The sequence below is a fragment of the Macaca fascicularis genome, chromosome 3 (genome assembly GCF_037993035.2).
Source record: "Macaca fascicularis isolate 582-1 chromosome 3, T2T-MFA8v1.1".
In the NCBI taxonomy this organism is placed as follows: Eukaryota; Metazoa; Chordata; class Mammalia; order Primates; family Cercopithecidae; genus Macaca; species Macaca fascicularis.
Genome location: NC_088377.1, coordinates 99,414,378 through 99,437,956, shown reverse-complemented (window position 1 = coordinate 99,437,956; position 23,579 = coordinate 99,414,378). Strand labels below are relative to the sequence as shown.

General features: G+C 53.0%; 1 protein-coding gene across 15 annotated transcripts in view; it reads left to right on the top strand.

Moving 5' to 3' along the window:
- MINDY4 (MINDY lysine 48 deubiquitinase 4) overlaps positions 1-23,579 on the top strand; it is a 131,309-nt gene that overhangs the window by 92,679 nt on the left and 15,051 nt on the right. For 10 of the 15 annotated variants that reach the window (XR_012432555.1, XR_012432553.1, XR_006696870.3 and 7 more), the window contains exons 13-15: positions 4,878-4,945; positions 18,077-18,140; positions 21,316-21,477. Coding sequence is in view for 7 of the 15 variants with exons in the window: in XM_015447578.3 (XP_015303064.3) it covers positions 4,878-4,945; positions 18,077-18,140; positions 21,316-21,477 (294 nt within the window). In the remaining 8 variants the exon portion in view is untranslated. The remainder of the gene's footprint in view (positions 1-4,877; positions 4,946-18,076; positions 18,141-21,315; positions 21,478-23,579) is intronic. The other 5 variants (XR_012432559.1, XR_012432557.1, XR_012432558.1 and 2 more) reach the window with 1 other exon arrangement.

Genomic DNA, 23,579 nt, shown 5'->3' with positions numbered 1-23,579 from the left:
AGGGGCCGCACACTCCAGGGGTAAAGAACGCGGTCTCTGGAGCTGGTTGGCCTGGCTTTGAATCTAGATTCACCCTTCAGTAGCTACCTGACCTCAGGCAGCTTACTGAATCCTCCTGTACCTCACTTTCCTCATTTGTAAAATGTAGGTCAGAAGAACAGTGCCTGCCTCAGAGCATCATGCAGAGAGCCTAGGGCAGCTGGGCTGTGCTTGTTCTCAGTAGTTGTTAGCTTCTGTTGTTGACATTAGGATTGCCATTGTAATGATGCTCTAAGGGCAGCCTTGAGATGGGTTCCTTGTAGACACGTATAAATGAGAGGGAAGCGTTTCAGAAGGCGGGTGTGGCCTGAGCTAAGGCCAGCAGACCTGCGACCTCTGAGACCCCCACTACGAGGCCTCACAATTCTGACGTCTGAGTGTCAGGATCGAAGCAGAGGAACAACACAGACCTTTCTCTCCTGGTGTGCTGGCTGGTCCCTGAGCCTTCCCTTGCCTTCCCTTTGGCCTTCTGGATGTGGGATCCATTCTTTTCGACCCCACAGAAGGCACCGGAGGGTTTGGTGGTAAGCTGGAGAGTGGGAGAACTTGCTGGAAATGGGACCAGGACTAAAGCTCTTGCTGTCAGACTGCATTCTGCAGAACTTTCCCAAGGACCCTGAAAGCCTGGGCACAGCCCTGGGAAATGACCAGGCCCTGGCAGCACCAGATGTCCCTTGGGGAGGCAATGGGACCTGCCCTAAGAACAAGAGGAGGCAGGTGAGATCGCCGGAGGGTCAGTCCACCTGAAGTGCTTTCACCCCTCAGCCTGGGCAGAGGACTCAGGGCCTGTCCCAAAAGCAGGGATTAGGATGGCTGCCTTTCTACGTGGGTTGCTCTGTCCAGGTGCATGGGAGGAGGAGTGCTGGCTGAGGCATCGGGAGCCTTGGGCTGTCTGTCCTTTGCTACCTGTCCCCAACTCTGGTTTTTCACTGGAGTCACTCAGGCAATCTGCTGATGCGGTGCATTCACCACCTGGCCTGGGCAGAGGAGGCCTGGAGCAGGGGCCTGGGGGCCTCCTCTGGCTTATTCCATAGTCACATGTGGCCTTGGGAAGGTCACTGGCTCTCAGTTTCCCCATCTGGAAAATGGACGATGGAGCAGTTACCGGGTAGCTTCCAGCTCTTCATCATCTAAGTGTGGTCCTCAAAGAAGAAGCTTAAACACGTGGAGAAGGGTGTCTTCCAAATGCAGTACTAGGCAGTCTGAACGAGCAGAAAGGAGACCTGCTATTGTTCCAGAGTGTTGTGAGAGTGCAGCAGTCACAGGAGAGATGAGCAGAGCCTGATGGCATCCGTGTCCGTGTGTGGGATCTGGCCAGGGTGGCCAGGAATGGGATCGCCTAGTCACACTCTCAGCTGAAGCAGAGTGTGGAGCCACCAGGGCCAGGAAAAGGAAGTGACTGGTGAGGCTTCAGGGGCGAAGGTGGAGCCTGAGGGTGATTGCTCAAATGCCCACAGATCCTGAGGCTTGTAGCTGCCCACTGATGGACTGGGGTGGCCCCTCAGCACCAGGACCTCTGCATCCTTGTCCATGAGACGGAGCCTCCCCATCAGCCTGTACCCCAGGACTTTGATGAAGCCTAACCAAGACAGGGACTGTGGAAGGGGTTCAGAGAGTGGGATTTGTTCCAGGGCGAAGGAGCCTCCTTTCAGCAATGCCTCCGGACTCAAAGCAATTGCCTCCTCGCCTGGCTTTGGTCCTTGGTACAGGCAGTCCATATTCGGCCCTCCTCACTCTGGAAGGCAGCTCTCCCCCTGCAGTTTAATTCATGTTTTTGCTGGAAGCAATTGAGCTGCCTCAGCACTGCCCTCACCAAATTCATTTTTCATGGCCTGGGCCTAAGAGGGGTTCCTCGTGCCAGGCCTGGAAGTGTACACCAAGCCATCTTTGCCCAAAATAAATTGCCTCCTTGCTGTGTTTTCATTACTGCTCACTCTCTGGGCAAGGTGTCTGGCAGGCTCCTGGCCAGCTGGAGGATGCCCCCACCTCTGCCTCCCATTGGAGTTCCTTGGTAGACTCAGGTCTCTATGGAGTGCAGAGCAGCACTGGAAGAATGGCCTCTTCTTCCTAAGTGGCACCACTTTCTAGACCCTGATGGCAGTTTTCAGGCCAGTTGCCTTGCCTGACCTCGCCTTTCAATGCAGGCATGTTGCCCTGTGGCCTCCCATGTCTTGGCAGCTTGCATTCGATGAGATAATTGTAATAAAAGTTTTCAAAAACAAAATGGAATATTGGTACCATTTAGTTGTATTCCAGCAAGGGCAAGAAGCCTCAAGCAGGGTTCTTCCCCACCCACTGCAGAGATGCATGTCAGGGCTCAGGGGGTCTCCTTGAGGGTGTTCCTAGGACTTGGGGAAATGCTGGCATAAATGTAATAATAGTTCCCCAAATTTACACAGAGAGTTGGGGCTTACAGTGGGCTTCTGTGTCCGTTGCTTCATTGCAGGTAGGTAGGCATTACAGGCACGGTGGAAGGGGAAACAGACCACAGACCAAGAAAGTACTGCTGCTGCCCCAGGACAGCATATATGTCCATGGCAGAAGTAGGCAAGAATTCCAGAAGGGGAAACGGAGACCAAGAATACTTTGTGATTCATCCAAGGGGAGATGGAAATTTGTGGCAGATTAGGTAGGCTTTCTATGGAAAGGGACACCGAGACCAAGAGTTTCATGACTTCCCTAGGCAGCATGCAGAGCTGGGACAAGGGGCTGGTGGCCCAAGTCCTCCTGGGCCTGTGTCCCCCTGTGCAGGGGGAGACATCAGCGTTACTCTTTGCCATTTTCAGAGCACTTCCACAGACATTGTCTCATAGAATGTGCCCCAGAAGCCAAGGAAATAGGCCAGGTGGGTCTTCATTATTCTTGTTTTGCAAAGAGGAAACAGGGCAGCAGAAATCAAGTGGCTGGCCTGAGATCACAGAGTGAAGATGAGGTTGATTGAAGATGATTGTTGATTCATTCATTCCATTCCTATTTCCAAAAAAAGATTGGAAGTTGCTTTTTAAAAGAAAATGTTGTCTTCGGGGCTCTGCTGTGCCCCTGCATAGTCAGCTTGCCCTCTCTTGCCTGCGGACCTTTGCATGTGCTTCTCCTTTTGGAGCAACGTTCACTTTTCTGATTCCTTACCGTCCCTTAGGTTTCTGTTTGGACATCGCTTTCTCCAAAAACCCTTCCTTGATACTCCCTCCCCAAACTTGAAGTCTGTGTTGAAGGCCCTTCCTATGTGTTTCTGAAGGAGCCTGCATTTCTGTCATGGCAGAACCCCTTCTTCCAGCCTTTTCAAGTTGCTTATTGTTTTTTTTTTTCCCTAAGTTACTTCCCCAGGAGGAGAGATCCATATCCACCTTGTTCACAAGTAACAGCCTTAGCTGGGAGCATCCTCTCGTCACAGAAATTTCACCAATAATTTTTTTTTTTTAAATGACTGATTGACCAAGTGAATTCATGGATGGAAACAAAGAGTATATTTTGAGGAAAAGATAATTTTATCAGAAGCTTGAGCTGCAGTAGTTACCATAGTAGAGCACCATATTTGTCTCTGAGCTTCCTGGCAGCCAAGGCAAAAACGTAAACATGATAAGTTTTATAATTTTCATTGTCTGTTCCAGGAGAGACAAGTTGGGATTTTTTTTTTTTTCTAATTTTATGTCCAAAATGTGATTACACATAAAGAACAGTGACTATTATAACAGGCAGTGTCTTCAGTCACAGTTCATGGTTTCCAAAGTGGGATAGGTGAGGCCTTCACACTGACTTGCGGTTGGGGATGGCGTTTCTCCAGGGAGCAGAAGTGACATGGCCCATCCCAGTAGGCTGTGGCCCACTGGGCTCACTGGACAGATGGGCAGGGCAGAGCCAGCTTTGTTCTAACAGCTAACACAGGTGCCAGACCCTGTTTGAGGTACTTTATAAGGATTAACTCACGTAATTTTCACAACTTGATGAGGGTAGGTGCTGTGATTATTACCCTCTTTTTACAGATGAGAAGACTGAGGATAGAGGAGGCCAGGAATGTTTCCATGGTCACATAACAAGAAGTGGCAGAGCGAGGATTTAAATTAGGCAGACAGGCCCCAGGACCCCAGCTCCAAACCAAAATTGGAGGAGGACTCACTTTGGATGCAAAAATCTAAGGGGGTGCCAAAAAACTCAGAAGTTAGCAAAACCTGTCTTTTTTAAAAATCAAAGTTAATCAGAAAAATCCACAATGAACAAAATATCAAAATGTTGACATTTTAAAATGTATATATAAACATTTAAGACATGCATCTACACGGCTGCCTCCTCCACCTCACCGGATCCTGACTCTGCTCCAAACCTGCTCTCTGCTGCTCTCAGCACAGCACAGTTCTTCTGAGTAAGGGATCTGGAATTAGAGGTCCGTGGAGTGCCAGTGTGCTGCTGACAAGCTATGCAGCCTCCAGCTGGTCACTCAGTTTCTGAGCCTCAGTTCCACACATGCTAGAGGGCAGTAATCATAGTACTGTCCCCTAGGCCTGTTAGAGTGTTCGGGGTGATAATGCCCATTAGACACTTGCATCATAACGGAGCTGGCCATGACTGTTGCTGTCTTGTGAGTTTCGAGGACTCTGAGGTCACTGATCCTCTCTGTGGTGGTCCTTGCATCACCCTCGCTCTGCTGTCGTTGTCATTCAGGCTGTTCCAATGCCCCATCCTTTAGGAGGTCAGCCTTCGGGCCACCCAGCAACCCCAGGGCTGGGTTGGAGGCAGCTGGCTCAGGGCAGGCTGCTCCCTGGGGTGTGGCTTCCACAGAGGTGTGGGGCTGGGAAGAGGGAGGTGCAAATGGGATGGAGCTCATTTTTCTCTCCCCCTCCCAGTTTGAAGTGGGCCCCTATGGCTGCATCCTGCTCACCCTGTCTGCCATCCTGTCCAGGTCCACGGAGCTGTGAGTATCTTTCTCCCTCAACTCCCTGGGGCTGGGCTGATCTGTCTTGTTCACTGCTGCCTCCCTAGAGCCCAGGATGGTGCTTGACACATGTTGGGGGCTCCATGAGTGTTGTGGAAAGGATGAATGAAGCAGTGGAGTAGGGGAAGGAGTAGGGGAAGGTCTGCTGGTAGAGGAGAGAAAGTAGTCACATTCTACATGTACACGTGTCCAGGGCTACCATGTGTGTGGTGGACAACCTGAAAGACACGCCACCAGCCCTCAAGGAGCTTGCCTGGGACGGCAGTGTGTACACACTTGAGCACTCAGGGGGATGCCCCTGGCACTTGTGCAGGGGATGGACAATTGAGGCTGAGACCCAGGAGATGGCCGAGGGCCCTCAAGAGCTCAGGACAGGGAAGCCTCGCTGTAGACCAAGGCAGCCGTGTAGCTGCGAGGACAAGACTGGCATCCTCGGTGGTGAGTGGGCGGTGGCTAGGAGGCCCTAGAGGCAGGGAGAGGTGGCAGGGTGGCTTGTCCTAATCTCCCCTGCCTGACCCCTGTTGGCAGGGTCTCTAGGATGAGTCTGTATCGGATGAAACATGGCCCCCCAGCCTGCCCCACAGCTGGAATTTCCCCATGAAACTCATTTGCTAGGAGCTTTTTAGGCCTCTTTGTATTTGTCACCTGGGCATGTCACCAGGAAGTGTAGCAGATTAAGAGCGCATGAATGGTTGTAGAAAGTACAATCGATTGCCCCATTCTCTTTCAAGCAGAGGACAGAACCCTGGAGTCCTGGGAGAGTGAATCTTACTTTGAGGCGTGCATGGTGGGGAGGACTTGGGAACAGCTCTCAGCAGGTGGGCCCTGGGAAGTGGGGAGGCAGGGTGAGTAGCCTTGCGGTGCCCAGGGGCGGGAGGTTGCAGCAGGAGACACTTCTTTCCTGGCCTGGTTGGGTCTGGTCGGCGCCCTCCCTGTTTCCAGGGGCCTCTGCTGTGGATTCGGGGGAGGACAGTGGGGGCTCTGTGACCTCGTGTGCCAGGCTGCCTGCTGCTTGCTGCTTCTGACCTTATTAAATGCGTGTGAGCGCACAGCGCTTTCCAACTTCTAATCCTGCCATAATGATATGATTCATTCCTGGCGTGGACTCACGTGCATGGAGACCATGAGCTGCACCACCTTCTCCCCAGGACTGGGTTTGCTCCTGGTTTGGCTCATTCCTGGGCTGACGGGTTGGGTGGGGGTCTCCAGGTCTCCTTGAGGGGAAGCTGCACTCTCAGGAGGGCCAGGCTCAATGATGCCAGTCTCAGCGCCCCCATCCATGTGGGGGCCCTCTGGCTCTGGGAGTCTAGGGCTCTGTGCTCGAGTGTGTCTGTTCTGGTGGTCACCGGGGCAGCCTGGGAGTGGGCGCCTTGTTACCTGCATGCTCCTGCATGTAGCCCTGTCCCTCTGAAAGGGGCTTCAGGGTTCCATGCCCAGGCCAGTCTTCATGTTGTGCAGAGCTGGGGGACTAGGGCTGCTTCTTCCCCCTCCCTACCCTTTCCAGTCAAGCTGGGCACCTGTGGGGAATTAGTGTGGGGAATGCTGCCCTGCTGGACCCGCACAGCCTCATGCTTATGGGCCTGAGGTCACACCCCTGCCAACACGCATACACAAACACAAATATGAATACACACAGATACACAGATGCGCATACATGGCCACACACACAGACACACAAAAACTCACAAAGACATGGACACACACACAGACACATAGTCCAGCTGTTCTTCCAGGACATCTGAGGCCCTTCCCTGGGTCCTGCAGGCAGATGGTCAAGGCCCCTGGGGCAGTATGGGCCTCTGTCTCCCAGAGGACCCAAGTAGAGCCCTGCTGTGGTGTTGGAGCCAGGCAGGCAGGCAGGCATGCCTCGGGCTGCGTCTCACCCTGTGGCCTCCCCTTCCCCTCTCCTAAGATGACAGTGTGTAGGCAGGTCTCATTGCCAGTGGTAAGGATAGCGTCTGTGAAGCTTCCCGTGTGCCAGGCCCTTTGCCTTAACATTTTGCACACAAACACATGGAGTCCACAGCAGCCCTGTTAGGTGGGCACCGCCGTGTGAGTGCTCTCACCATCCCTATTTTTCAGAGGAGGAAGCAAGGCTGAGGGAGGTGAGTAGGCTTCGAGATTATACAGCAAGTAAAACTGGTGGCCCTGGGCCCCACCCAGGCCATCTGGCCCCAGAGCTGGCTCTTTGGGTTTGCTGTTTGAAAACCTGAACTTTGGAAAAAGTTGGTTGGTTTTAGGCCTGACTCTCTACTCCTCTGAATAGAGCTGGAGTTTCTTCCTCTAAAGTGGGAGTGAGAATTCCTGCCTCACAAGATGTAGCTGTGCTTAGCACAGCTCCTGGTGGGTACAAGCCGGGAATAATGGCCACGGCTGGTCCGACCCTATCCCAGGAGCTCAGATGCCTCTGTGTGCCTTCTTGTCTTTTCTTGCCTGCAGCCTTGGCTTGGGGCCCTGTGGGGGAGGCCGTGCTGCCATCTCCATAGGCATAACCACAGGGATGTCCAGCAATTCCGGATGGGGCTTCTGCAGTGACACTCACCCTTGGCAGGCACGTCCAGAGCAACCGAGAGCTCCCTGTGCTGAGTGCCGCTGGAGGGGTGAGGAGGGGCCGTGGGACCACGCCCCGCCCAGGGTCATGCAGTGCAGAGGTGTACTTGAGAAGACACCCAACTCTCTCTGATTTGTTCAAGTTCAAGATAACTTTAGTTAAGCTTTTAGTTAAACGGAGGGCTTCAAGTGAGGATCAGGACAGGCTTTGGGCGGCCTGTGCCGCCTGGGGGCTCCTCCGGATCAGTGTTCCCTCCCGACTGCTGCATGCTTCCCCTCGAGGGGTTGCAGGAGATGTGGGCATCTGAGTGGAGCTAACCCTTGCACCCCACCTGGGGCCCAGGGGAGACTCCTGAAGAGGAAAGACAGGAATGCCAGCAACGATGGGAATAGCCTGGGCAGTCATGGTGCTGCCCAGATCCCATGAGACAGCCACACTGAAATTATTTCAGATAATGTGCTAGCATTCCTGCATGTGGGAGTGTGCCCGTGAATAAGCCGTTCTATGGCCTTCCAGAGGGTAGTCCCCAGGACAGCCTGCTCCTCTCATGTGCCAGTCACACTGTACTCCAGTGGCGCTCCCTGCATCCCAGCACCTCCAGCCTTGGCTCTCTGAGGGATACGAGGCTCTGCTGAAGGTTTGCAGTGATTTGTAGGGCAATGATAACAGTTCTGGGACTGGAATCCCACCTCTGCCTGCTGCCTCCGGGGCTAGCAGCCAGCAAAGGCCTTTCTCTACAGACACTTGGACGCTTGGGTACAAATGCCATCCACCTCAGGCACCATTAGGTTTGTCCAGGGAAGCCCAGTGGGGTGGCAAGTCACAGGAAGGCACTCACTTCTTGGCCACAATGTAGCACCAGGATACCTAGGTCCTCAGTGCAGCTCAGTCACCGACAACCATGTGACTGACCCAGCCTGTGCCTTGGGTTCTTTATCTAACAGGAGGGGTTGGGCTGGTGCTTTTTAAACTATGTTTGTAATGAAAACAAAATCTGATTTTGTTTACCCAAATAAGCTTTATTCTCAAGCTCACTGTGTGAAGCAGATGCAGCAGAATGACTTCGATTAGAGCAGCAGAGGTGGGAGGGAGAGGCCCCTGCTGCCCCTCCCCAGCCTCCCAATCCAGTACCAACCCCTGCTGTCCAGCCATGGCCCCTGAGACCCCCCTTTGGAGAAACCCCAGCTCTGCATACACAGCTTAAAAACCTCAGGACCAGATGATCGCCGAGGGCCTTCCTGCTCTGGGGTTCAGATTTAGCTTTGCCAGAGAATCCTCTGATGCCATTTCAGGGCAATCTGTTACCACTTTGGGCAGTTGAAAACATATCCTGATAGCAAAAAGAGACAGCTGAGTCTCCAGGACCAATTGCAGTTCAGCTCAAGAGAAGCAGAGTGGTGGGCTGGGAAAACCCAGCCAGTTCTTTACAAATACAGCGTGTGTATGTGTACATTTGTGGTGGTGTGATAGTGTGTGTGTGGATGGGAGAAACTGGTGACGCTGTATGGCCAGGTGTGAGATGACATGGGTGTTGGTGGTTGTATTTGAGATTGTGTGAAGGGTGATTTGATTATGTACACGTGCATGTGATTGTGATGTGTGATAGAGAGGGCATGGTGGTCCCTCCCTCCTGGTGAGGGTTCTCTGACTCATGCTTGGGCACTGGAGGCTTCTCTTCTTTGGCCCTTGCACCAAAGTCAGTGCCTCCTGTCTGTTGGCCATTCCTAACCCAGACCGGAGCCAGGGTGAGGACACCATGGGCAGATGTAAACCTAGCTGAGCGTTGCCGACCACTGCCTGCCTGGACACTTCATTGTCAGAGGCCTCAAGAACAGTCGAGAAACAGACCTTTGAGGTTGGTTTATCCCAGGCTGTGTGCAAAGCCTTGTGAAGGTTTTTTTCCCACTTGGTTTCAAGCTGTTTATTTTCTTTTCTAAGATCTCGAATTACTTATGATAAATCTCATGCAGGATTTCATGCTCACAGAGCTTTGCTGCTTTTCAAACCGCATGGCTAGAACTTTCCCCAGGGAGCTCTTGCAAGCCCCAGGGATGCTCAGGGTCCTGGGGTCAGGGCCAGCTCTGAACCAGACCTGGGCAGCACTGAGCACGGGCTGCTCCGGTGCCTCAGTGGAGCACAGGCCTGGCCAGGTCATTGAGGCCTTGAGAAGATCCAGTGGGGGTGAAAACCTATTTATGCAGTAGATTCTTGGCCTTCATTACAGCAGCAACTTCAGCTTCCCAAAGGCAGTCTTGAAAGTCCGGAAGAGGTGGTAGCTTGTCATTTGCTGAAAGTTTTCGAACAGCACAAGCTAGGTGCTGAGGGTGAGGGATGACACTGGGCAGGACCCACACTATGTCTCTCTGTGGCTCTTCGTAACTCTCCTCAAGAGATTAAAAGCAATGGCAGCAACAAAATAGTTTATTCCTTTGTGCAAACAGTCCTGAAACAAAAGCCAACTGTGAGTATTGGTTGGAAAGACAGTGACAGAAGCTCAATTCCCAGCCAGTGTAAGCAGAAACAAAGCTACTGACTGATTCCTATCAGAAGCCCAGGCTTTAAGAGGGGCTGGATCCAGGAACCCAGACATTGTCTTTGGGAGTTGGTGTCTGTTCTTTTGTCTCTTCACTTTTGGCTCCTCTGTCCCAGCTGTATTCTCAGGAAGGTCCTCCTGCACGGTGGGCTCAGGGGAGTCCTTCTCCAGCAGCTCCTCAGCCTGCTGGGTGCTGGGTGCCATTCCTGGTGTGATTGCCGTGGCCAGGCCTGGGCTGCACCATCACAGGCATATGGACATGGGGTATCCCCAAAAGGCAGTCACCACCCAGAGAAGGCCGTAACATCTGCTAGCAAAAGGATAGGGCAGAGTCAGGAAACAAGTATCTGAGAACAGGAGAGCTGATGGGAGTTTAGGGTGGGCTGGGCCTTCATGGAGGCCCCCAGGCTCCTCTCAGTAATGGAGAAAAGAGATCACCAAGCTTTCTGTTCCAGCAAGTGTGGGCAGTGCTCACCCTGTCAGAGACCCTCTAGGGGGAATCACGGGGTGGGTGGTTCGTGGGGTGAGATGTGAACAGGGGCTGTTCCCCTTGAGAATCACAGGTTCTTGGAGGTTCAGATGTGCTGTTCTGAATGGGAGGGGTCCATGGGATGCTCGTCAGCTTACCTGGGACTCTGTTGAGCCTCTGCCAGCCCAGAATAATGAGGTGTGAACAGAGCCACCCAGACCAGGAGCCTGACCACTGGGCCTCCATCTCTGCACAGACACCTCGGCTTTGTGGCTCACTTGCCCTCTCTCACCTGAGTCTTCCCCCAGGTCACATGTGAGGCAGGGTGGGATGGGTAAGTGTCCTTCCTACCCAGCGTGCTAAGACGGTTTGAAGCTTAGCTGGGAAACAGGAGGAGAGGAACTTCCTCAATAAACTCCAGCCCAACTTTAACACTGATTCAGATTAGGGCAGAGGCCCCACTAATGAAGATTTTCAGCAATGTCTCAAGAGACCAAGGTGACAATGGAAGGTGGACCCACGGGGGCATGGATGCCAGTGTCATGGAAATAGTGGGCCCGCCACTGAGACTGCACTTCCTTCCACTGACTTTGTCTCTCTCCCTGGTCCCATCCCTGGGAGCCACCTGCTCCTCTGTCCCCAGGCCCCTTTACAGGGAGCCAAATTCTGTCCTGTAGATCTCTGCCTTGCTTCCTCTGGAGACCCTGTGCAGACCCCTGACCCTGTGGAAGACTGAATCTGGAGGCTTAGCCTCATCGGGAGCTGGAGGTGGAGGAGAGAGGGAAAGGGCCCTTGCTGTCATCCTGGGCCTTTGTGGTCTTGTGGTAACCCAAGGGATGGGCCCACAGGCTGGAACCCTTATCTCATTTACAGGTGTGGGAACTTTGAGAAGTAAAGGGTCAGTTAATGGCACAGCTGGCAGCATCACCCGAGGCTCCTGGCTCTCAGTCTAAGACCCTGTGCCTGCATCGTCTTCCCTGGACTGTGGGAGGCAGGTAACAGGAGCTGCTCAGCTGTGCCTGCTGACTTAGAAAGAGAGGTGGCAAATGAGGCCCTAGATAGGCCCATACCAGCTGGGTGCTTGACTGCCTGCTTCCCTCTCCCAGTGCAGCTGGCCTGGGCTGGGCTAAAGCAAGCCAGCTGTGCCTGGGCCAGACCCCTAGGCTGCTGAGATGGCAAGTCACAGCCACTGAGCTGTGAGGATAGTCATTCTGCCATGGACACCAAGCCTGAGAGCTGGGTGGGAGGGGCCCACCTGGCACAGCTGAGAATGGGGGCCACACCCATGCCACTGAAGAGCTGGGAGGTCTCCTGATCCTTGGTCCTATGTGCATCTCCTGCCCCTGCCCACTCACCCAGGGACCTTACCTACATGTTCACGAAGGGCCAGGTGTGCGGAGAAAGAGGACAGGCCTCAGAAGGAGGGAGAGGTAATTAACCTGCTGGAAGGGTCTCCTGTGCCAGACCCGCCTCAACTGTGTGGGTGGGGTGCTCACTTCCACCTGCCTCTTCCAGCTCCTGGAAGCTCTTCCACCAGGGCCTTTGTCACATGCAGTGTCACCTGGGGTAGGTGTGGGTAGGCTTGTGTCATTTAGGGGCACAGTTGCTGTGCACCTGCAGGGTCTGGAGCCCAGTTCTAGCCCTCAAAGTCCTTGCCGCCTGGAGAGGCAAGACAAGTGAGTGAAAAGCAGTTGGTGGGTATCCTTAGGAAGGGGAGGAGAGATGGGGCATTTCTGTCCCTGGGGTGAGTGAGATTACAGAGGAGGTGACATTTAGCAGGGCTCTGAGGGATAAATGGGAAGGGTTTTGGCAGGCAGCAAGAACAAAGTAGGCAAAGGCCACTGGTAGGGGTTTGCAGGGATCAGTTGCAGAGGGTCTGGCTGTGGGGGAAGGAGCTGGATGTGGTGGGTGGCAGAAGGCAGCTTGGGAAGGGCTTTGGCCAGCTGCTGATGAGCCTGGGCCCCTGCTTTCCCTTCTTCCTCCTTGCAGGTCCCTCTTTCTCTGTCCTGCAGAGCCTTCCACCAACTCTCCCCCTGCCTCCTGGGCTCCCATCCTAGCCCTCTCCTCTTACTGCTTCGAGAATGGAAACAACTTTCACCCTCTAGCCTGTGGGGTGCTCTGCAGTTTGCAAGACCTGGTGTGGTCTAGTCCCTTATTGCAACAGCCCTTTGAGGTAATTATTGTTATCCCTGTCAGGGGATGACACACCGGAGACTCAGAAATGGAAAGCGATTTACCAAAGGTCACTCAGTGCAGGTGGCAGAAGGGGCCTGACACCCATTTGCTCTGACTCATCGCCTACTCCCTCTTGGCCGTCCTGGGAAAACAGTTGATATCCGCTCTATCCAAATCCTCTTCAGATATTCACAGCTCCGTTTCAACGGCTTGGAGGTCTCGGTTTATTCTGGGTTCTTGGCTGTGATATGAGTGGTTGAGATGGCAGGAATCGTGACCTCTTGGTCATTGTTTTTTGTTTTGTTTTGTTTTTTGTTATTATGGTTGTTATAGTAGGAAAAAGGAAGTGACATTTACTGAATGCCAAATGCCTTATATAGTTCATCTCATTCAGTTCTCACAGCAGTCTTTAATAGAAGGAGGGGTCATCGTACCTGTATTGCAAATAGGGAGACTGAGGCTCAGAGAAGGAAATAACTGATAAGCGGCAGTAATTGGATTTGACCAGGGCCCTCTGACTTTAGAGCCCAAGTTCTCTTGGTTGTACCACAGCTGCCCTTACACTATTGATGTTGTCCTTAAAAGTCAATATAAACCCCACGAAAGGGCTGTTATCTCTGGAGGTCACTGCTGGTGGGTGGGAAAAGTGTGGTCAAGGGTCAGTTTCTGGGAAGGGCAAGCAGGAGCTGGCCTGGTGGGACAGGGTTCCTCCAGGGCCTGGTGCCCTAGTGGCCAGGTGGAGGGGGGATGGCTGGTTGGGTCTCCTCAGGGTAAGTACTGCCTACTTCGGGCTTGATGTTTTCAATAGGGTCATGGACCAGGCACACTTGTGCACATCCTAGGAGGCCCCTAGAGGTTTCTTGCTCCAGTCCTCTGGTTTTCTAAGTGAAGACACAAACTGAGAGAGGTCAGGACATGCCTGAGGTCACTCACCAGTCAGGGGCCAAGTGGACGCTGGTGAATGGCTGTGCCTGTAGGCTGGGACCTGGTCTCTAGGCCACTTGGACTTATTTTCCTTCTTATTCAGAAGCTTTTATACCACATGCCCAGATTCACACAGCGAGGCTTTTAGATGAAAGGGCGAGCTGTGCCTGAGCCAGCAATGGTGGGGGCTAGGGGCAGGGCTTTGGGACTCCAGGGCTTGGTTCGAGCTGGCTGGCCTGGCTGATCATCCCATATTTCCGGCCACAGCAGACACTGTGATGTTGGTACTAGGGACAGAGTCCTAGTCCTGCCTACTCTGTGTGACCACAAAACCACAAGTCCTTTTTACTGACTGGACCTCAGTTTCCCCATCAGTAAAACAAAGATGGTGGTCTTACTCTCCTGGCTTTACAAGGCTTTTGAGAGAAAGATGCATTTGAAGGTGCCTGAGACTGTGCAGATTCAAGGCCCATGCACTGTGCAGCCTGCTCAGTGGCAGAGCCTCTTCGCCTTCTGGGATGTATGGACAGAGGGCAAGTGGAGAAGGGAAGCAGAGGGCCCTGAGTCTGAGCTGACATCTGTCACTAACTCAGGGCCAGTTCTGTACTCTCTCTGGGCATTCATCTTACCTTCTGCAAAATTCCAAGCCTTGCAAACTCTCGCAGCCCTGATATCCCCTTTGTTCTGTTTCTTGATACAACATAGCATCTCAGGGACCTCCAGATTGTGGACAGAGTTGGGAGGTTTGGACCTTGCTGACATCCTGGGCAAAGCTCTCTGTTCCTCCTCCTCTGTCTTTGGGTGATACAGACATCCCCAGAGGCTAGATCATCACCCCAGACCCTTGGTTCAGGGTTCTGACCCTTTGCTCCCAGAATGCTGCGGAGGTTGGTGTTAGGGCAGCCAGAGCCAAGCCTATTCTGTGAGTTTCCACCCCCTGGTCCAGCCCACTCCTCCTTTGTGCTTGTTGGACTGAAATCCCAGCAAGCTCTGCTCCCTGGAGGGGCCCCCAGTGTAGGACAGCTTCCATTTTGTCTGGTCCTGGGCCCTCCTGGCTTGTGTCATCCAGCTTGGTGCCTGGTTCCTCAGGCTGTGCAGAACTCTCTGAGGGCCCAGGGCTATCCAGCCCTCAGGAGTACATGAAGGAGACAGCTACCCATTAGACTGGATGGTTAAGTCAGTCCTGGGTAAGGGACAGTCACAGCTGTGGCTCAGATGGCCCCTGCTCCTAGGTTGCTGCATGTCCTTGGAGATCCAGGGGCTGATAGAGGAGAAGGATGGGACAAGCCTCCACACTGCCTTCATCCCATGTGAGTCATGTAGTGGGCTTCTGCCTGTAATATTTCATTTGAAGAAAGGGCTCTGAATCTAAAAAGATGTTGGAGGCCACTTGTGTTGGTTTCTAGGGCTGCCATAATGACAGACATTCATGTCTCACAGCCCTGGAGGCAAGAAGTCCAAGATCAAGGTGCCAGAGGGTTGGTACCTTGTCAGACCTCTCTCCCGGGCTTGCAGGTGGCCACTTTCTCACTGGGTCCACACAGCTCCTTCCCTGTGTGCTCCTTACAGGGCTCTGTTCAACAGAGTTTTCATCTCCCAGAGGGATTTAGCTTGGGGTGGCTAAAAGGAACCGTGTCCTAATGGCAGGCTTCCTAGCATGACAGCAAGCCGGGAAGGAGGATGGAGACTTGGGAGGGTTTTCTGCCTCACGTGTGGCAGACCTCTGCTTACCGGGATACTGAGTTGTTCCGGTGCCTAGCAGTGCTCAGCCCATTTCTTTCAGTTTGGGGAGTGTCTTCGGCAAAGGAGGTGTTCACCTTGCACCTTTGGAAGGACCCCATTCTGAGGGTGGAACCACAGTGGTAGATGGTACCTTCATCTTTCGCTTGTGCGTGTGCATCTTTGGTGTCCCTCTGTGTGTCCAGATTTCCTCTTCTTCCAAGTCACATTGGATTAGGGCCCACCCTAATGGCCTCATTTTAACTTAGTCACCCCTTAAAAGGCTCTATTTCCAAACACACATTCCGAGGTGCTGGAGGTTAGGACTTCAACATATAAATTGTAAGGGGACACAGTTCATCCCATTACACCTCTCATCTTCTCCAGGCCCCTCATGCTGCAGGAGGGGAGACCGAGGCCACACAGCAGGCTGGGACTAGCCATGTGGATTACCTTCTCTCCGGGCAGTGCTGAGGCTGTTGTTCCTCTGCTCAAGGACTCCTCACACTCAGCTCTCCAGAGAATTTCCCTAGAGGGAGGTCTGGGCATCTAGATTTGCCAAAGTTGTAAATCTCTTAAACCATAAGCTACTCCTTGGCGTCTCTCTCTCTCTCATGCCCTGATGTGAAATGCAGATGTTCCTCCCTTTTAAGATTCCAGCGCACTGCTGAATTTCCCATCGTGTTTGCACCTAAGGATGCAATTACCATTTCCTCCCATTGTCCTTTCTGCTTGTCCCCCTGCTCCCAGCTGACGCAGGCTCTCGAGCCCGCTGGGTGAACACGAGGCTATGAGCTTATAAAGATAGGACTGCTTCTGAAAGCTCCGGGTGGCATGGGGCCAGTGATGCTTATCGCCCCCCCTCCAGGACCCTTTTGAGGTTATTTTCTTCTCTTCAGAAGATGCTTGTATATGCTGCGGAGAGCATTTCCATCAATTCTTCTGCCTGAGCTGGTGCCAGCTGAATGCTACGCTCTGCTGTGAGTCACTCCCAGCTGGCTCCTTCCCAGGCCTGCTGGGCTATCTGTGGTGGGTGAGCCTCAACCACCCTTCCCTGAAGACCCCCAAGCCTTAGTGGTTCTCTGCAAGCTCCTGCAAGGGTAACCCCAGCTCATCTTCTCATGTGGATCATAAACCTTCCGTGTTTGGCCATGGTTATTAAAAACCATAAGCAAGCGTTTTCCCCAAGTATTGTGGAGCTTGAGTTTCTAAACTTGTTTTGGAAGCAGAGACCCAGGCGTGTATTTTAGGCTTGTAGGCTTATGGCAGAGCTTAGATTTAAAGCATAAATTGAGACCAAGTTTCTCTTCTCTTCCACTGAAAGGAAAAATAAATGTTCTGGTTGCTAAGCCCTTCCTACCCCTGGGTCGCCTCTCTAAATCTTATACCTGGCCTCTCTCTTTGGGGTGTGTTTGAAGGAAGGGGACCAGGCCCTGGACACAGTGCTGGGTGGCTGTGTGTGCCCCCCAGGGTCGTTTGTGCCTCCCAGAGTCAAGTGTACCTCTCAGGGTCGTGTGTACCCCCCAGGGCCATGTGTGCCCCCCAGGGTTGTGTGTACCCCCCTGGGTCATGTGTACCCCCAAGGGCTGCATGTGACCCCCAGGTTCAAGTGTGACTCCCAGGGCTGTGTGTGCCCCCCAGGGTCATGTGCAGAAGTGAGGGGGACAGGCCTGGGACCCAGGCTCCCTGGCCTCACCTTGCCCCCCAGAGCCAGCTTCTCTGTACTTCTTCCCACATCTATAAAATAGAGACAGGAATTCCCTCTTCACTTGGGGCTGGGGGTTGCAGTTGCCACCTGCTGAGCACAGTGACTAGATAGCAGCTCCTTGCCTGTGTGCTCCTTACAGGGCTCCGTTCAACAGTTTTCATCTCCCAGAGGGATTTAGCTTGGGGTGGCTAAAAGGAACCGTGTCCTAATGGCAGGCTTCCTAGCATGACAGCAAGCCGGGAAGGAGGATGGAGACTTGGGAGGGTTTTCTGCCTCACGTGTGGCAGACCTCTGCTTACCGGGATACTGAGTTGTTCCGGTGCCTAGCAGTGCTCAGCCCATTTCTTTCAGTTTGGGCAATGTCTTCAGCAAAGGAGGTGTTCACCTTGCACCTTTGGAAGGACCCCATTCGGAGGGTGGAACCACAGTGGTACCATGGGTTGGAGGCACAGGCCTCAGAGCCGGGCACCCTTGAGCAAGACATCCCTTCTCTGAGGCTTGGTTTTCTCGAAGGGTTTTAGGGAATAACATGTGTACGGTGCCTGGTGCAGGAGCAGGTGGTAGTGACTGTTACTGTATAATTCAAGGAAACATTAGAGTGCATTCCTCCCATTTTACAGGCTGGCAGACTGAGGCTCAGAGGTGGAAGAGGGTTCCTCAGTCTTCACCATTGGTAGTGACAGTTGAGATGTGAATTCAGGACACTGGATTCCAAACCCAGGGTCCTCTCTTCTGTGTCACGCTTCAGTTGCTGTTCTCTGGTGTAGGCAGAGCTCTGGTGAGACTGGAGTGGAGGCCATTGTCCAGAGAACGCAGTGAGCTCTACTTTAGGAGGCCTGGGCTCTAGCTCCATCCCTTCTGGGTGGGAGCCTCCTCCATGGAGGGCACAGAACAGAGCGCTTAGGTTCCCACCAAATCTGGAATTCTGGGTCTTAGCCTGGAACCCAAGGGGAGCGCCTGGTCACCTAGTGAGGTTTGCAACCTGGGTCAGGCAGAGCTGTGCTAACAATGCTTCTTCTTGTGTTTTCCAGCATCCGCCAGGACTTTGATGTCCCCACCAGCCACCTGATTGGAGCACATGGCTACTGTACACAGGTCAGGAGCGCTGTGGGGCCCAGGTGGTCTTTCCCTCTCCTCTGTCTCTCCGAGAGGGAGGTGTCCTTCTCCCTCTTCTTGCCCAAGAAAAAGGCAAGTCTTTCTTGCCTCTGCCAACACTCTCCACGCGGCTTTCACATGCCTACCTCTGCTGGGTTTCACTGTCGTGTCACGGAGACCTAGAAAGAGAGTTCAGTTTCCTGTCTGTTTCTGGACAGCTTTCTGTGCACTGATCTATGTGCCCAGAGCTGCAGAGGATGCAAAAGAGGCTGAACTCAGACCAAAGTGCTACACAGCCCAGAGCCCAGGACGCGGGGAGTAATGTCTCAGGCATGGGTCGGGGGACCCTGGGTCCAGTTGGGGAGATGATGGCTCTGGCCCCTTCTATGTTTGCACAAGGTGTTGTCTTTATAGCCACCCTTCCCTCTGCATCGTTACAAAGGGGCCCTCAGTGGACCTCACAGGGGCAGAGAAGACCCTGAGAGCAGTTGCTTGTCATCGATCCTCTCAGTCACTCAGGTGACACCAGGGAAGGGACCTTTTCAAGATGTTACCTAGTGAACATCAAAACTGGGAGCTCAGCTCTACACCTGGCTTCTATCCATGCCTTTCTCCCCATGATGAGGCCTCCCAGAGTGGCCACATAGGCCACAGTGAAATCTGGCTCTCAGCACATGGGGGGCCAAAATGCATAGCATGGATGGGCTGGATAGAGCTGCACATCTTCTGGGTCCAACTGAGGACTCAGTTGTCCTGGGGGTCCTGGCTCACTTACGTCCAGCTCTGGAAACCTACCTGGGCACCATACAAGGCAAGCTTGGGGCCCATGGTTTGTCCAGGGCACCCACAGAGGGACTGGGGGGTTGGCTGCTGCCCACCACCCTAGAGGAAGGCCTCATGGGAAGTGGCTACTCTTCTGGCTGCCCGGGGTGGCCCCACTCTCACTCCAGGGACCTGCCTGGCCCATGGGAGCTTCCCCTTTTCTGGGGCAGAGAAGGATGCTGCCCAGGTGTGGGCAGTCAAGCAGGGTGCAGAGGAGCCCAGATCAGAGTCTGGGGCTGGGTCCCAAGCCCTGTTCTCTGTTTCACTCACAATATGAGCTGGGGCAGTCTTTTTCCCCTCCTGTGCGTCAGCTTCCTCATTTGTACAAGAGGCATTTGGACTGGACCAGGGCTTCTTACACTTTGAATGAATCCCATAGGGGTCTTGTTGAAGAGCAGGCTCAGATTCAGTGGGTCTGGGCTGAGGCCTGAGATTCTCAGTTTCTGTCAGGTTCCCTGGGGAGGGTGATTCTGCTGGTTCACAGACCACACTGAGTAGGAAGGGACTGCTGAGCTTTGCCATTGTGTGACTTTTGAGTCTAGGAGCAGGGAGAGGCCCGATGCCCCTTCTCCACCATCTCAAGAAGACTTCCTGCTATGAGAAAGGTTTTAGACCCAGATCAGGGAGCAGGGCCTTTTATTCCTCTTGAAAAACCAGATGGGAAAACTCGAACTTGCCTGAAAAATGCTGTGCCTTTCTCAGCAGCTGCTGCCCCTGAGGTGCAGTATTTTACAGCAGACATTTCCTCCAAATTCTTGTGTCTCATTTCCTCTACAAGGACACAATAAGTCCCCTTTAGTATCTCCCTCCAATGGAGGTCCCTCTGCGGCCATCAGAGGAGGCCTCTTTTACTATCACTGGGGCAGGGGTGTTGGTGTTAACTGAGGGATTTATTAACCCCTCATGTCATTTTCACAATTCAGGGGAAAACGCCTCTATAAACTCTGCCCTCCAGAGTTTACACTGGTCAAGGGCCGTTCTGGCCATTCCTACGTGTTCCACCATGGGAGTGATGCCTGCCTTCTTGCCTCACAGGCAGTGCCAGCTGTGGCAAAAGGTGGATGAGACAGAGAGACCTGCCTGCCCTAGTGCTGGGGCTGGGCTTGCTCAAATTCCTTCTCAGCAGGCCCTTAGAGGCCACCCTTTGTCTTGAATCTGTGCCCAAGCAGATAGTACCATGAGAGTAACAGGGTTGGGGGAAGAGGGAAGTCACCTGGGACAGAGAGAGCCAAAGCTCAGCTCTGGCACTAATGGGCTGTGTGGCTTGGGTAACCCACCTGTGAGCCCCATTTTCTCCACTCCTAACAGGAGGTTGGACCCCTGGTTACCCTGTATAAGGAAGGGACCTTCCAGCCATGTTGGTACCAAAATGTGGGAGGCATGGGTTGCAGGTGACTGCTGGAGGAATGTTGCTCCACATGTCACTGTCTCCAAGTTCCAAGGTTGGCATGCTTGTTGGTTTACCAGGTGTGTGGCCTGAGTCACAGGGCCACCAAATGCCTCATACCACGCAGTAAGACAACGGCAGAGGCAGAGCTAGAACTCAGACTTGGGCTTCCTACTCCCACCTCTCTGCTTCTGTTCTGCTGCCTACTGAAATACCTTCCTCGGCTCTCCCTGCCCTGTTAAAACCCCACCGTCACTGATGAAGTTCAAACAAGGCCTGGAGTTTAGTTATTGGTACTGCACCGTGGTCAGTTTCCTGGTTGAGATAATGTACTCTGGTTATGTAAGATGTTATCATTGGGGGAAGCTGGGTGAAGGGTACACAGGAACTCTCTGTACTATTTTTACAACTTCTTTTGAATCTAAAATTATTTCAAAATAAAAAGGTTTCTTTAAAAAATAACATCGTTTAAGACTCACCCAAATGTCACTTCTCCTTAAAGTTGCCCTGACTCGGTCATGTGGCCTTGTATTCATCTGGCTCCAGAGTACTCCATGCACACATTTTTACAGCCCCAGCCACATCCTGTATTGTGAGTCAACGTGCAGGCATGCACCTGACTCCCCAGTCTAGACGCAAAGTGCATGTCAAGAGCCATGTCTCACCCTCTCACCAGTGCCCCCAGTAGCCTACAGCATAGGACAGGGTCCTGTGAATGGCTGGTACTCAATGAGTGCTTGTGGAATAAAGGTGGATGGGTGCCTGGAGTTACCTTGATGAGAAAAGTTGGTGCCTTTCCTACAGGGCTTGTGGAAAAATTGAAGTCATAGCTTCCTCTGCTCTCAGTCTCTCTTCCTCCTTGCTTTCCTTCCTTCTCCAACCTTTTTCTCTTTCCCCTGTCTCCTCTCCACCCTTTCAGTAACTGATTCAGACTTGATGAGCCTTTCCCCTTTCTCTCATCTGCAGGAACTTGTCAATCTGCTCCTGACTGGGAAAGCTGTGTCCAACGTTTTCAACGATGTGGTTGAGCTGGATTCTGGGGACGGGAACATCACACTTCTCAGAGGCATTGCTGCACGCAGTGATATTGGCTTCTTATCTCTCTTTGAACATTACAACGTGTGCCAGGTACCCAGATGCTGACGTTCACCACAAGTAGGGGAGCCTGGCTCCCTGGAGCAATGAGAAGGAGGGAAGCGGGGAAGGAAAGCTGGACTCCACTTCTCAGAGCTGGCTGAAATTCGGGTCCAGTTGGAATCACAGAGGGCTTGGGAAGAAGTACAGCTTCTCTGCTGTGGCTACAGGCCTGTAATTCAGACCCAAAGCCAGCTGATACCGTGTTCTGGGGAAGATTGTTTGAAAAGGACTTTGAGGGATTTCTACTGTGATTGTGGGTCACAGTGGCTGCAGCTGGTGTCTGTATGGTGGGGGAGCCTTCCCAAGGGACAGGAACTTGAGGTCTTAGGCCTTGTGTTAGTTTCCTAGGGCTGCCTAACAAAGTACCACAGACTCGGTGGCTTGAAACAACAGAAACTTACTGTCTCACAGTTCTGGAGGCTGGAAGTCTAAGATCAAGGTGTCAGAAAGGCCATGCTCCCTCTGAAACCCATAAGGAGAATCCTTCCTTGTCTCTTCTAGCTCTTGGTGTTTTCCGGCAATCCTTGGCGTTCCTTGACCGTATGGTGATGCTTCTATAGATGTATCACTCCAGTCTCTGCCTCCATCCATCATCATAGGGCCACCTTCTCCCTGTGTGTCTTTTCTTATACAGACCTCAGTCATGTTGGATTAATTGGATTAAAGGCCCACCCTACTCCCACATGACCTCGTCTTAACTAATTATGCCTGCAACAACCCTGTGTCCAAATACAGTCACATTCTGAGGTACTGGGGGCTAGGATTCAGCATATCTTTTCGGAGGCACAGTTCAACCCATAGTAGGCCTCACACATCCTGTTTGCTGGCGTGTGGTCCCTCTGCATCCTGTGTCACTGCAGCCAAGGGCTCAGAAAGGGCTGGGCCGCCAGGTAAAGCTGGACAGAGCATGGGTGACTGTACCTCTGGGGAATGTGGCCAGGGACTGAGGGAGCTGGGCAGAGGAGCACTGGACCCTGCCTTCTTCTTCTAGCTGCCATGGAAACTTTCTCTGAGCGTTGCTTTCCATGGCTTCAGAGAGTCCATTGCTCTGTGGTCGATTAAATGGGAAGGGTTGTCCTGAGGGGCAGCAGGAGCGCTTTTCACAGTGACCACGCCCTGCAAAGATTCTTGGAGGGTCTGGATGAGGCCTCATTCACCACATATCCTCAGAACCAGGACACAGAGATTGACTCAGCGGGGCCATGCAGATGGTGCCAGGCGATTCTACCCTGGATTTTCAGGGTGGAAAAAGACTAGGGTTTTAAGCCAGGGCTCAGTTTTACCCACCCTTCCCATATGTGGGGATGTGCTGTGTCTTGCTAATGAACCATGTGGTGCAGCCCCCTCCCCAGATCCCCTCTCTGGGTGATACCCCCAGCATGCCAAAAGCAGACTTCTGGGTCCCAAAGACTTGGGGTAAGAAAGAATGAGAGTGGCTACTTCCTGGCTGTGCTGGTGTCAGGAGGGAGCCCAGGAATGTGGCTGGTGAGAAGCACCAGGGCTCTCGAGCACCAGACCCTGGGTGTGCTCTGAAAGTATTCAGCTCAAAATTCCACGGGCCAAGAGAGGTAACCTTGGCCAGGTTCATGGAATTCCCAGGCTCACCAGGAGCTCTGGTTTCATTCTTGGGTGGAGGGCGTTGGTCAGAGAGTAAACTATTTTGCTGTGGTCTGTGCAGGGTACTTGATGGGAAAACCAGTTGGGGTTATCCTTCCCTTGGAATAAAAGGACTGTTGAAGAAATTCAGGCCCTACAGCCATCTCCCCTCCTCGTGGGCTTCTTGGATCCACATAGACCCTCTGCTGTTCTGTGCTCAGTTGAGGACTGGGAGTTTTGTTTCCCTGCAGTAGGTGGATGCTTCCTTCCTCTGCCTTGCAACTGCAAGCTCACTAAGGAAGGAGCCCTGGCCTCCTTTCCTCCTCCATGAGCTCACTGAGGGCTGGGCCTCAACCCTGCCTTCCACTGAAGGCTCAGGGCCCGGCAGCTCAGACAAAGCCCTTCCCTCTTCTTCTTCTTCTTCTTTTTTTTTTTTTTTTTTTTTTTGAGGCAAGGTCTCACTCTGTCACTCATGCTGGAGTGATCTCAGCCCATTG